The sequence below is a fragment of the Phaethon aethereus genome (genome assembly GCF_964289735.1).
Source record: "Phaethon aethereus genome assembly, chromosome: 3".
Taxonomy (NCBI): Eukaryota; Metazoa; Chordata; class Aves; order Phaethontiformes; family Phaethontidae; genus Phaethon; species Phaethon aethereus.
The window spans coordinates 124526000-124541306 of record NC_138576.1 but is presented as its reverse complement, the minus strand read 5'-3'; the positions used below and the strand labels follow the sequence as shown (position 1 = coordinate 124541306).

General features: G+C 38.7%; 1 protein-coding gene across 1 annotated transcript in view; it reads left to right on the top strand.

Annotated features, from left to right (window-relative positions):
* Positions 1–15307, top strand: part of PLCB1 (phospholipase C beta 1) — a 398958-nt gene that overhangs the window by 318697 nt on the left and 64954 nt on the right. The window contains exons 21-26 of the mRNA XM_081998073.1: positions 1290–1389; positions 4227–4331; positions 5018–5127; positions 10260–10392; positions 11246–11299; positions 12087–12306. Coding sequence (XP_081854199.1) covers positions 1290–1389; positions 4227–4331; positions 5018–5127; positions 10260–10392; positions 11246–11299; positions 12087–12306 — 722 coding nt within the window. The remainder of the gene's footprint in view (positions 1–1289; positions 1390–4226; positions 4332–5017; positions 5128–10259; positions 10393–11245; positions 11300–12086; positions 12307–15307) is intronic.

The window sequence follows — 15307 nt, the reverse complement described above, 5'->3', positions numbered from 1 at the left end:
TTTTAGGATTGTGCAACATGAATGTCTTACTGTGCCTCGCGGTGTACTTGCAGCCAGTTTTTTAACAGAATCTCTGGGTTTTGCTTATTGGGCACTGTGGTTAAGTGAATCCTGAGTCCAGCTGTTGGTAAAACAATTTATTTCATGTTTCTCTCAGCAAACGTAGTTCAGAGATGTTCATACAATTGGTACTTGCAGCCCTGCTTTCTAGGGAGTACAGCCCTTTTCCCTCAATATTTGGCCTTCTGAATGACTTTCTTTTGGCAGCCTGCCAGAACTTAAGTTTGGAAACCTCACTAGCATTTTTCTTCTGTAATGAACTTCTAATTAGTGTATTTCATTCCTCTATTTAGTTAACAATCGTGCCTGGCTGCCTCTGTGTTCAGAGAAGCATAGATTACTATTTTTAGTAATGTTGAAAATAAATTAGAGAAACTCTTAATTTTGGATTGTTGCCTCCCCCCCCCCCCTTCATTGTCAGGATATATTTTAGCATATGTTAAAAAAAACCAAACCAAAACAAACCATAATCTGTGCCCAGGTTAAAAATATGTGTATTTGTATGTATATTTGCATTAAGTAAGAAAATAGTATGAATTATGCTACGCATTTTTTTAAAGTAACATTAAAGATTCCTGTCTTATTAGGGTCATTCAAGTAACCTTTTTTGATTTCTTGTTTTCTTTTTTCACCGTTTGGCCTTCTTTCCTATGTAGTGCCAAGAAAGCATCCAGTGCTAGTAAACATCCTGCCTGATTAAACCTCTTTAGCCCAGTTAGTGGGTATGCTGCAGCACTGGAAAATTCTACTGGTCTTGACATGGTTCATGTAATTCATACATTCACACTCTGCAAAGCAGGTTGAGTTGCTTGTTGAGTTTTCAACATTAATATGCCTATCAGTGACTTTTCTCAGAAGTAAATAATCCCATTGTTGCAAACACAAAGGAAAAAAAAAACACCTAAGTGTTGTGAATAATAAGCAGAAAATAGAGCGGCACTCAAGTGTGAGAGGCGTTGAGCTGCCAAAGTCCCTTGTATCATATTGAAAATGTAGGGTCAAATTGCTGGGTTTAACATACTATGCACACATCCCACCTCAAGTTTCTTGATTGAAAAAAGTTTCAGTGAGAGTTATTTTGGCACACAGGTGCATACATCTGACCTCTTATATGGTAAGACTTTCCTATAGATGAGTAGATGTTATGATCTCCTAGGCTGAACTTTGTCTGCTACGTAGCCTGTGTCTGGAAAGGAGAAAGTTAATAATGCAACAATATTGCCTTCTAGGTCGTTTTACCTTCCCTGGCATGTTTGAGGCTAGCAGTGTATGAAGAAGGAGGGAAATTTATTGGTCATCGGATATTACCAGTCTCAGCAATTCGACCAGGTAAACTTTTTTCTCCATTGAGACAGACATTGCGTAGTGAAAAGAAAGAGCAAGCCAGGAGCCCAACGGCTGTAAGTCATCAGACACTCTGCAGATTTATAGTAACTGGAGATTTGAATAATCTATCTCAACTTTGAAAAGGAAAACGCCATATTTCACCAGACATTTACGTTTGTAATGATCCAAGAAAACCAACAGAATTAAATCTTCAGAGGCATGGTTGGCCCTTAACTCGTCTCCATTAGATCAACTGCACACTCACAGGTTTATGCTAAAAAGTGCAACTGTACACTTTTAACAGTAAAAAGGGCAGCAACAGACAGTTTTGATGTCACCTTTGTGAGACTGGGAGATAGCTGGGAATGAAAGCAAAATATGCTCCTCTAGTGTAATTTTTATATACATACAAGGACTGACCTATATGCAAGCTCTCGTATCTCTCTAACACCTTTAAATCAACCCAAAATTACTTTCATCTTCATTGCTGAAAATGAAAAAAAAAAAAATCATTACTGGTCTCTTCTAAATCATATTATTATTTCTATTATAATTAGTGGCCACTTAACTGAAAATTGTCTTGTGTGACAACTCAGCCCTAATTTTCCAGGCCAGAGATCATGTTTCAGAAAGATGCAGTGACATTGGCATTTTGTGCAAGAGAAGTGTCCAACTTCAACGCCAGCTTTTCCAGTGAAGGAAAGGGAGGAAACTAAATTAGGGCAAGCATATGGGCCATAAACATGCTCCCAGCTTCACTCACAGTGGAAAAGGAAGAATATCTGTACATACCCTGCACAGTGTCTAGCCAGTCCCAGCCATAGCACAAAGCTCACATGTCCCTTAGCTAACAGTTGTTGTCCATATTTTTCCTGAAGACCTGATCTTAGATAATGTATAAATCAGTCCTTTCTCTTGTGGCAGGTGATGTCAGGGCTCTTCTAAGAAGAGCTCCAAATGGTTTTGTCTTAGCTGGTGTGGGTTGCGTGGCCTCACTGCAAGTGCAAATGGGCTGTCCATGGGAGGTGGCTGCTGGGCCTGTCACTGCTCCAGGATTTCTTCACCAGTCATCACTTCTCTTTCCCTTCTCCTTCCCTCCTCTCTGCCCTGCTCTTGGCCATGCATCCCTGGCCATTCTGTTGTGCCAGCTCTGCCAACCTTCACATTGTTTTTGTGAGCCAACTCCGCTTATCATCCAGCAGAAAACTCTCAGCTTTTTTATCCTGGGTGCATTTTCTGCTGGCTTAGTGGATATAATTGCTTCATGGGGGACCTGCCAAGCTCCAGAGGAAGATAGTTGATTGGAGAGGAGAAAGGGGAATGTGAAGGATTTCTCTCTTCTGGTGGAAGTGAGCTCTTACCACAACTGATCCACTTTCATGGCACTCACCCTTCATGCAGCACAGACTTCATTTAGCAGAGCACTGAATCATGTACCTGCTTTTAAGCTTTTGCTTTTTAGAACAAAGGCCACTGTGTTAAATCATACAAGGACTTCCGAGAGCTTTTACCCACAGGCCTATCTTCTGTCCTTTTGACTCCAGTAATCATTAGTTTACAGCATGTGATGGAGAACAGCATGTTGACTTCAGTTTGTGTACATGCTGAAAATTTGCTGGAGGAGCTTGCGGGAACTGAGAAACCTTTGTAATATGTAATTTCTGCCTTCTCTGAGATGTTATTGAAAACTATATCACACTGTCACACAAATCCACAGAATTACCATTATTCTCAAAGCAATGATTTAACCTTTACTTGGAGAGGGAGTTGTTCACATCAGCCAAGTGAAGTATCCCCCTAGATAAGTGCATCCTGCTCGTGACTTGTATCTCGACCCATATGTGCGACTCTGTAATCATGCCCCAGAAGAACAGCTTCAGCTGTGGTGCAGGAGGCACCAGCTTGTGAGGCAGAGGATACAGCTTTGCAGCACTGTGAGGCTGTAACAGTTTGCTGGGACTGAAAGTCCCTTTCTCCTACCTCTACCTGTGCACTTCCATGGCTGTCTTTAAACTGGCATTAATATGTCTGACCTTATGGGGAGGAGCTAAATTGACGGAAGACTCTTTACAGTTTCTGAAGGTTGCTTTTTCCAGAGTTTAACTTGCTGAGCTACCTATCTAAAAAGTCAGAAAAGTGTCAGTGCACAAGAGAAGAGGCAGGAGATGGCTTGATGCAGGAGATGGTGGTAGGTGGCTGGGAGAAAGGGTTTGGGGCTGCCCCATCTGTGGTGCCTCACCATTAACTTGGCTAAGCTCTACTGTAATGTGTGCCCTCACTCTTAGAAGACAGATTTCAAAACAGTCTGAAAATACTATTTTTTCAGTTATATTTCTAAGGTTGGTCACATGATAGGATTCATACACACACAGACTTTACAGATATAGTGCCACATTGTCTATTTTTTAAATTAGACACTGTGTTGTGAATGGACTACTACCTCTCAGTTTTACTTGGCTGTTCAGATTCCCGAGTATTACAAGGGTCACTTTGGAAAATTAAATGAGAGCTCTGAAACTCGGCGGGGGGGCAGAATCCAGCCAAGGGTAATAAAATGTAATGCATCAAAAATTACATAAATGGTGATTTTTAGCATTATTCACGGATGTAAAAATAAAGGGAGAATACTATTTTAAACTGCAGTGTCACATGCCTTTCTAACAGTCCCTTGTCTGTATACTTATCTCTGAAACCCTTCAGGTAAATCTTTCCCTACCAGAAGTCCCTAAGGTTGCTGGCTCAGTTGGAGCCACACTATAAATAACAAATGATAACACAATCACATTGGAAATGCCTGTGGAAGAGTTTATGCTCTGAACTGATTGTTTCTTGTTTTGCAGGCTATCACTACATCTGCTTGAGGAACGAGAGGAACCAACCTTTGACACTGCCAGCTCTCTTTGTGTACATAGAGGTCAAAGACTATGTACCTGATACTTATGCAGGTAATTCTGTGACATTTTCCTACTGGGAAATAAAAAGGTTGGTTAAACCGCAAAATGAATGTGGTGTAGATGACTTGACATACTGGGGCAATGATCCTGTGAACAAACCTGTGCATCTGATGGATCATTATGTCTCATCACTCATACAAGATGGCCTGATTTACAGCACCCTGCCTGAGGTTTAGCATTAGGGCCAAGTCTTACTTTCAGCAGACCTCATATGACTCTAAAGGAGGGAATACTACAGGCATTTGCCACTGAAACACAAATGAAACTTTGCTTACGTGACACAGTAGTATGTAGTTGTTTCCTAAGCAGAGGAAAGTGCCATGCTTAATGTAGAGCATTGTATTTTGTAATCGGCTCTAAACAAGGACATATAATGCTGCCCTGTGCCGCATGTGAAGCAGGATCCTACTTGGCTGATGCTGTAAGCTTTGAAAATCCATCATAAAACACTGCAGAAAATGCACATCCACAAGACCCAGGCACAAACTCAAAGAGGGTTTGTGTTAGAGTATTTGTGCATGATGGTGCATGACTCCCCTCCACTGTTGTTTCTAGGACCTCGAAGTACCTATCATCAGCAGATCTGTGTGAAAAGTACAGTTTCTTTCTTAAAACCTGAGAGGCACTGGAACCATAACATAAGGGGCTTGAAACTGAAGTATTTGCATTATTTCTAGACGTGATCGAGGCCTTATCCAATCCAATCAGATATGTAAACCTGATGGAGCAGAGAGCTAAGCAACTGGCTGCACTGACTCTAGAAGATGAAGAAGAGGTAAAGAAAGAGGTAAGGGAGGTTTCAGAGTCTCTGCAAATTATGTTATGGTATTTAAAAGCACCTACTTTGCTTAGAAAGACAAATATTGAAAGTCCGTGGGAATTGTATGTGTTGATTACTTGAACACTTGTAAACATCTCACCTAGAACGAAACTTGGGTGCAATACAGCCGAGAAATGTTGTGCTCTGTGTGCGGTTTCACTGAAAGCAGCATGTTGTGCATGGAGTTATTATTCAGAGGTAGAGAGACACCAAAAGCTGAATGGAAAACCATGTTAGGTTTGTGCTGATTTGCAACTTTGTTAGGTAGTAAATGAAATATTCATAAGTCATTGCTTGTTGTTCTCCAGATTGATTCTGAAGTTGCCCTTATGAAAAGACAACAATGTGTCAATAGCTTTTCCTGAGAATATCACAAATTTTCCAGAATTTCAGGCCCTGTTTCTGGAGAGGGTATTTTGTTCAGAAACATTTGTCTATCTCAGATTATGTTGTCTCTATACATGCTCCGTGAGTAAACATGCATATACTGGGTCTCTCTAAAGAGACCCAGTATAATCATACAATAGTTTAGATGGGAAGGGGCCTTTACAGGTCAGCTGATCCAATCCTTCATCGATCTTAGAAAGCGAGAAGAGGGAGGAGACCATAGAGTAAATAAATGTCCATGTCTGTTCTAGCTTAGCTGAAAGCTATGGGAGCCACATTTTCAGTATCTATTTGGGTATACGTGGTTACCTGTGGGTTAATCTGTAAACCCTATTTTTCTGTGTAATTGGAGGTGTTGTGCATACGAATGCAGAGATGTTATTTTGAGCGTTATTTTGAGCTTTGATTCCTGATAAACTCTATGCACATTCAAACATTCAGTCTTTCTGTTCCAGACATTGCCATTGGAATGTCTTCTAGCAGTGTTTGAAAGTATCAACCTTGCATTTTAAAGATTGCTGGTGTCAGATGGTAGGCACATCATGTGAATCAAAAGGCACTCGGTGCAGGTCTGTGGTGAGGAAGGAGAAATGCTCTGTAATCCTAAACTGCTCTCAGCTCTGGTGCCTGTCTTCTTCAATTCTCAGATGTGCAAAGCCTCATTGAACTAGATTTTGTAACCAAGAATACATTCCCAAAGCAGACCAGATGAAGGAAAGTCATTACAATTCAGTGGCCAACAATTTACTCTTTGTGTAGTGTCACAAGTTCGGCTGAATGAGGACACTGTGAAATGTTCTATAGTATCTTAGACATTTATCTAGGACGCTCTACACATGAGATTCTATTTTAATAGCAAAGTCTTTTTTTAACGTAATCCTTTAAATACCTTAGAGGTCATTTTTACTTTTGAAAAAGTACAGATTTTCCTGGTCTGTACAGGCTTATTTGTCAGAAAAATTCTGTCACAGAGTATCTTCTAAAGCAAATGAGAAAAAGGAAGGATGAATTTAAGTGCTCAGGTAGTACTACCATATGTCAAGGAGCTTGAAAGCTCATAGGATAAAGGAGCTTGTTTTGGAGTAGCAGAGAAATATTTTTTAAAAGAAAACGGAAATGATTGTAATGGTGTGTTTACAAAAAATGTATAACCATTCAGGTAGATGCAGTAGCAAGGAACAGGTACAAAATTGCTGCTTAATGTGGCAACCTAAATACACCATTGTTACCTTCTATTTATAAACACCCATTCTGGGTAAGATATTTGGCAGCTGGGCTGTGCTTGGAGATCTTAAATTGCCTGATAATGTAATGTGATTATAACATTTTCTTCCTCAGAGGGGCTGACTGCTTTGTTCACTTACATTGCCCACAAGAATCATATTGGTTAATAACTGCAAGTACGTTCACTGACAATATAGCTAAATAAACTTAAGTATGTTTTCCAGAAATGTACACGTAAGTGCACCTGGATTCAGTTTTCCTATGCACAGTTTCAAATTTGCACACTATAAATGTTTGTGTGCAAAGCTGAGCTGTCTCCTAGTACAGATTCCACCTCCTCACACCTCTTTCCCTCCCCTTGCACACATTTATTTATCAGCTGTCACAGGAAAACAGAGTTTTTTTCTTTGCTACCTGGAAGTTTAAACTGCATCTTTGTAAGAAGTTCCCCAGGCTTCTTGCAAAACAGTAGTCAAATAAGTTACCTAGTAGTGAATCATTTTAAACAAATAAATTAGCTGTCTTTAGGCTTCAAATTACACTGCCTATTAATTATCAGTGCAATAACATAAATGAAGAATGCTTAAGAACTGACAAAATTTACAGCATCTTTTCTGTATTTATTTGCAATGTTCCCATCATGAGCATAATGTGAATCCCTATCTTTTGTTTTCTGGTCAGTACCTAACTTCCAGTTCTTGCTTTCCAGCCTGGCCTTAGAACAGCAATTTTTGCAGAATGGAAGTGTTGTAATACCTGTAGTGTGGGTTTTGCACCTTTAACTGTACTTACCTGAATACATGGTAAATCTTCACGAGCGTACAAGTAGTGAAGGTTGCCCTCCCTTCCCCTGCCTGGTGTCCTTTACCGACAGGAGGAGTAAGCCATAGCAATTTGTATCTGGGAGTTCCTTGGGATGAATTAATCCCAGCCTAAACTAGATTGATGTAAGTAGTTTGTATGTTTTCATCCCCGCAGTCATGGGAGCAGAAGTGTGTAGGGGCCTAAGAAAAACCAGCCAGAATGAAATGCATTTTGGCTGTGCCTGCTGGTGTAATGTCTCTGGGGCAGCGTGTTAATTCCCACTGCAGGGTCAGGGAGTTGGGAGTCCTTGCTGGCTCATTAATATGTCTGCATTAATATGGAAGCAGCAGAGCATCTGACCTTTTGTTTCTACCCATAAAACAGTGTTGAAACAGAAACCATTGTTTTGCATGCCTGGATATAAATCAAATGTGTGTAATCACTCCAGTTGGCTTCTTTGCTTAAATAAAATTACTTTGATAGGGAAAGTAAATGAAAACATTTCTAGGAGAGCAGCTGCACTTAGTGCATCTGATACCACTGTTCAGGCATAATTCTGCAAATTATAATGATCACACCAAGTTACAGTAATGGAAATTAAGTTGATCTGACACTTCTTATAGGGACACCTTGCTTACACTTGTTTATACTTTGCCAAGGAGGATAGAGGTAAACTGACTCAAGAACTGCTCACCTAGTCTATCAGTGCAGCACGGATATACTCAATACTGGAGGAGATCTCCCACCCTCAGTATATGGCAGCTCCTTTTCTCTGTAAAAAATTAAAATAGACCATGTAGATACGTACCTATGTATCTTTCTACTTAGTAAACATAGTGTCTTGCAAAAGACATGGCAACATGTGCAACAGAAATCATTTTCTGTGAATATTAAAACTATAAATTATAAGGCTGGATTACATCATGTTTTTAAAAGAGACTAAAATATTCTCCACTAAGGGAAAATCATGTTTACTTTAGTGTTCTGTGTGATGAATTATGAGAAGAGAAAGTGCTTTTTAATGAGATTAGATTGCTTGATGCAGTGAAAATTACTCTTTATTCACTTCCTGATCCTGTCTCACATTTCTGCTTTAGTTTGTGAAAACAGATGTTTTATATCCAAAACTGACAGACTGTATTAGTAGTTTCTCAGCAAGCTGTGATGCAGCATTTCACACCACACACAAACCTAGTCCCACAAAAAAAAAGATAATACCCTCTTTCCCATGCAGTGGCTTTTGGGGCACAAACTTGCCAGAAGTTAGGAATTCTGTCTTTATTTGCATTAAATGTTGATGATTTATAGCAAACGTTTTTATTAAATTAATGAATTGCATCCTGTGAGGAGTATATTTTAAGGAGAATTGAGGGGATAACCATGTCTGTGTGTGTTTGTCACAGCTACAGCTTTTACCAGTAACGTTGTTCTACTGTCTAGCCAACATATCTGTCCATATATGTTGGCTAGATCATGTTTTTCGTTACTTTGTTGCAGTCATTCCTGCTTGACATAAATGACGTCCTTGGCATTGGTTTGCAATTGCATCATGTTTCTGACTAGAGTATCTCTCTCCTATAATTTTGGTAGAAATAGGCTGTTGAGACAGAAATCCTTTTGCAATATACAGTATGTTGTCAGGGCCAAGGTGAAGGAAAGCAGCAGTAGGAGCAGTACAAAACAGATCAAAATGTGTTTTGTCTCTATTGATGCAGTGCAGGCCAGTATTTTGCAAGTATGGAGTAATCAAGGGGGAAAACCAACAATTGTGGCATCCTGCCTCTGCATGTAATGTGATTACCGTCAAAGAGTAAAATGGAAGCAGCTGAAGGAACAAATCCAAAAGTACCCTGAGACACCATGGCAACTGGCCCCTTGCAGGGACTGCAGGAAGGGGGCTTGGCCATTTCAAAATACAAACTGCTTTGAATGACCTGTTTGCTGAGTGCTTTGTGCTTGCTTAAAACCTGATGGTCATAAGGAAAATTATAAGATGCTCAATACGTAGTACAACATATGCTGTAAGCCTGGGTTTAGGAAACCGGAGAGAAAGAAAAGATTGTGGAAAATGCTTAAATATTTGGATACCACAGGTGTATTTATGCAGCAGGATGGAGGTAGTGTTTACATATTATCCTTGGAGTGTAATTACAAGAATGTAAGATCTTGGGAATCAGAAGTATGTCTGTGTTCTGTAAGAATGGTGAATAATGATAGTGCTGTGTGTATCTATGAAATTTAAAAGTGATTTTGTGAAGAAAGCATGTACACAGCAGGGATTTGAGCAGCGTTTTCATGCCAGCTTCTACGTTATTTCTAGAAAGGTTTCATGGCAGAGAACAATGTTTTTCAATAAAGTACAGATTTCACATCTGGTGCGGCTAATACATACTGTACTGAAAAACGTCCCTGATGGGTTATATCCACTTAAAATACAAGTACTTTTTCAGAATAATACATGCTCCTTTTCTCCTTGAAATCTACCCTGCAAAAATGAACCACCTGGACTACCATGGCTCTTAATGATACTTTTTTGTTTGCTTGTTTTCTTTTCAGAATGATTTATATATAACATTTATAAAAAGCATTTTACATTTTAAAAAAGAGCCTAAGCTAGACCTGCAAATAAATAATTTTAAGTCTGTTAATTGGGAAGAGTAATATAAATCATTATGTATTTTCAGATTGACCATGGAGATGCACCATGCGAAGCTAACAATGAACCTAGGCCAACACCAGCAGAAAATGGAGTAAATTACACTGCCTCTCTTACACCGAAACCAGCAACTCAGGTTGTCCATAGCCAACCAGCACCAGGTAAAAAAACACAATGGAAAACAAAAAAGTCCCATCTTTTCAAAACAAATCTGCATAATATTTTTTCATGTGCTTTGTGTTTAAAGAACAAAGCTGGTTTGTGTGTGTGTGTTTGTTTTGTTTGTATAAAATAGGAAGACATTTTCCCACTACTTTAGTATGCTGTTAGGGCCAGTCTTCCTCAAACATACAAGTATCTTCTATTTAAGAGTTGCTTTTGTGGTGAAACTGAAGTTCATTACAAGCAAGAAAATTTGCTGCTTTGGGTGTTTTTTGCAAATGCAGGAGTCTCTTTAAACTGTTTTTACAAATATGCTTATTTTATGCATGTAGTTACATCTTATTCCACACACAAAATAGTGTTAGGTACTTACATATTTTGTATTGACATATATCCTATTACAAACCAGTGTTTATAATTTTATGACTGCGGTCTCCATAGGCTTGATCTAACTGACTTACAAAGAGCTGGATTCATCTTATGTACAGAAATTCTGCACTGACATCATAATATAGGGCAGTTGTACTAACCTGTACTAACCATCAGCCTAATACCACTTAAGTGATTCATACGAGTGGTATCAGTGAGTTCAATTACATCTTCTTCATAAGTAAAACAACAAAGCTCAGGTGCCTTTTCAGCAGGTTACCTTTTCATGTTGGTTCACGGCATCGGTGTTGTTCTCCATGTTGCTACTCTTCTGCTCAGGAGATGTGTTTTCTCAAATGATTAATAAATGCCCATGTCAGCATATGTCTTGTGTCACCTGTGATGTTTCAATATGCAATCAAACAGCACAATAATGTCTGTTTTTTTAAAAGAATTAGAATCAGTCATCTCTTTCACCTCTAGGTTCGGTGAAAGCACCTGCAAAGACAGAAGATCTTATTCAGAGTGTCCTCACAGGTAATAAATATACAGTTTACACTGCATGAATGATAGACTTCTTTGCCAAGAGAAACATTTTTTATGAAATAGGCCATCTGGCTTAGACATTTCTTTGAGTGATTAGGACTGCAGTAACTCACAGAAAATGTACATACCGTGTTTTCTTCCTCAGCTTTGAAGTTATTAAATGTTTGAGCACATGTTTCATGAGATTGGTATTGGTTGCCAACAGGGAATTTTTTAAAAATATTGCAGACAAAAGGCCAGCATTATTATGAGAACAGAAGCTAAATTTGCTCCGAATATTCTGAATAATAGTGAAACCATTTTATTTCCATTAGCCTTGCAGTGTTCCCATTGCTTCTACAAAATTGAAATTACCATTACATCAAGCAAGCTGGTCTGTCAGTTAGATAGTGCCCTACTGTTGGGAGTCATGTCCTCTGGCTTGGCGTTATAGTTTAGATTGCAAATCTCGTAAGTCCATTTATTTTATAGTCATTCTCCTACATTAGAACCTACTCCACATCCAAATCTTGTGTAGGCCTACCTACATTTGGATGTGGAAAACAGGAAAGACACATGAAATTCTGCGTGTTGATTGCCTCTTATTCAGCCTCCCTCATGTGCGGTAGAAACAGGCTGGCCTAGACTGTGGAAGTACTTGCTGGCCTCATACATTCTAGTCTGTTCATTTACCAGCAGTAAACAAGCATGCTTTGTTTCATTCCTGCTAATAGCAATTCTCTGATTGAAATCGTACGTTATTAGAAAATTGAAGTGGCTTTTGTTATTATCATTGTAGAAGTGGAAGCACAGACTATTGAGGAGCTAAAACAACAGAAGTCTTTTGTTAAGCTTCAGAAGAAGCACTACAAAGAAATGAAGGACCTTGTAAAGAGGCACCACAAGAAAACTACTGACCTTATCAAAGAGCACACTGCAAAGTATAATGAAATCCAAAATGACTACCTGCGACGAAGAGCAGTTTTAGAAAAAACAGCAAAAAGAGACAGCAAGAAAAGGTATGTTGAACATGGCTTTCCTGCTCTTGGTATTGGAGATCTTTACTCAAGTCTTCTTTTATAGTAGACAATTAATATGGAGGTGACATTAAAGCACAGAAAAAAAATCAAAAGCAGCAAGATTCCTAGGTAAAATGAAGTCAGTGCCTTTGATACGGAAATAATCAGAAAAAGCACTCTGCATGATATGCTGCTTCTCTGCTAGAAGCCAGGCGAGTTGTTCACCATGTTATACCTCTTTTCCTGTAAATGAGGGTAGGTAATATTTATCTTGAGAATTTCCTTACCCTGCTGGTATGGGTAGTTGCCTCAGCTGTACTGGCAAGAGCAGCCAGTGGTTAGGTAGTGAGCTTAATCACAAACTATGAGGTGGGCCATCTCCTACATACTGGGACAGTCCATGAATCAGACTGCAGCGGAAAAGCACTCAAACCTATCTGGATAAAGTGTTTTACTTTCCTACTCAGGTCAGCTGCAGCATGTTTTATCAGAGCACCCCATCTACTCCCATGCTGACCTCCTTAGGAGAAGGAGTGTAAGTTCCATGGAAACTTCTACTCCACACTTAATAATAACTTTATAATGTAGCTCCTTTTTCGAGTGAGAAGTTTTTGCAGCCAGCTCACATGGTCATTGTACGCATATTAAGAAATTGGTTTACTCTCAGCCATCACAGTGTGCTGTCTGGTGGTGAAAGAGAACAAGGTGTCAAAACAGGAACAAAACTTAGTCCTCTCTTATGCTATTTATGGGTAAAATGGATATTCTGGATTTGGGGATGAAGAACATTGTCTCCAAGTTAGAGCCCTGAAAAAGACTCATGCCAGAGTAGAAAACGTCATATGTATAATTAGGTGAAAGAAACACCTGAAACTTATTAACATCTGACTACTGTTTAAATTATGATTGATCCAGACCTTGGGGATCTCCTAATGATTGCTTGGCTTTGTCTCTCCATGCACACCCCTTCTGTGCTGTGACTTTCTAAATTTTGCATTGCCCTATCTCTTCGTGTGTGCTGATATAATTTTTATATTATTTGTTTAGGTAATAATAAAAAAGGAGAATTGTATTTATCATTATCAGTTTGAAATGCAAAGTTTGTTATGACTCATTAATCTTTCCACAATTATTTTCTTGTTCATGTGGAAAAGAACTATATGTTAATAAAAATAAATTTTTAACTCCTGGCAAAACATATACGCATATAGGTACAATCGGTGTCTGATACTGTTACAACTGAATGACAATCAGATAGGGGTGCCCTCCTAAATTTTCGTTTTTCCCATTAGTGCAGCATTCTCATTTTAACATAACTTACTTTTTTTAAGTAATTAGATAAGCACTAAAGTGTATTAACATTTACATAAAATTGATATAGCTGCAGTTCTTACATATGAAGACACGGAATGAACATTAAAAGAAAATTTGTGATAGTTTTTGGTAGGAGATCATCAGAGAAAAAGGCTGCAAGCATGCTCTGGCTGCTAACCTTGTTGATAGTACCTCTCATTGGAAGTGGCTGGGATTCAGGCCATAACTTGTCCCTAGGAAGGAGCTTATTCATTTATGCCTCCCTGATGACAGAATGTCATTGGGCTTAATAAGAGCTTAACACTCATAACATATCCATGTTCAGCTGGCCTTAACTGTTGCCAGTTTTCAGGCTTCCGGGTTCTACACTTGAGTTTAACAAAATCCCATAATGACTGCTTGCCAACTGCACATACAGTGTTATCATATCTGCTGTATTTTACATCATCAATGTGTGTGACAGATAGTGGCAGACAAAACAATTTCCTGTTTCTTTTCTATAGCATATTCTATTCAAATTTAAGCAGAAAAAGAAACTGAATAAATAAAATGACTCTTTTATCTTTGAGTAAATAGGATTTGGGGGTTTTTATTTTGTTAGGATCTCACCATAAATCATTCATGATATCAGATAATAAAACCCTGCAGTCTATTACATGGAGCTCTCACAGTGACTTCAGAGATGTAAAGTTTTACGTGCAGATACAGAGAAATCTGATGGTTAAGAAATCTGAGGTTGAATTTTAAAAAGGCGGGAATATATTTCTTAGGGATTTTCAAACTTGCAAGTATATACTATCTCAAGCAGAAGGCTTCTTTTAGAACACTGCATCCCAAGGAAAAAGGTGATTTTTATCATTTTAAATTATACTGAAGCTATTTGCCTGTAACTGCAAAGCATAAATCACTACTTAATCAGGAGTCCCTGTATCAGATTGCCATACAAATGTGTTTTCTCTGGTCAGAAGCAAGCCATGTTTCATGCCCTTGTCTAAAATTAGGCCAAGATTCAGTAAAGCCATGGTCTATAGGAAGTTTGAAGTATCATGCAAAAGTGTTTTGCTAGTGGTGGTCTGAAGTTTCTTTAGTGATCATGTCCCTTAAAACACAATCTTAGTATTTTTTCCAGCATTTAGAAATCGGCCTTATTTCTTTTTCCCAAAAATACAAGGGAAATGTCAGCTTTAAAATGTATAGTGTAATGGCATAATATGCTGACTTTAATACTCATCAGTGCTGTCTTCTGGTTCTGTATTTAAATTGTTCTCACCTATCATGCTGACACTACTTAACCTCTTAGCAGAATATTCAAATACACTAAAAATACAAGAAATAAAAAGAGGCTGCCTTGGCTTATATTCTCAGACTGATGAAAGCAGCTTCACATTATTTCAGCTGAAGTTACTCTAATTCACAGCAGCTGCAAACTTGAACCTGGGAGAGAGAGAGAGGCAGCTGGTGTAGCAAGTTCTCTGCATTGTAATCTCTGCAAATTTCTGAGTAGCGAACTCATTTTTCTCACAGTGTCAGCCCTCTCTGTTTCAGGTTTTGCTGTTTTGCACTGTTCCTGAGGTTTCCCAGGCAACTGATTTAACACCCGAGTACAGCAGTAAACACAGCAGCAGAGCAGGGACACAGCAGATTTTTTTTTTTAAATGTTTTTCTTGGTTTTAGTTTACTGCTGGCC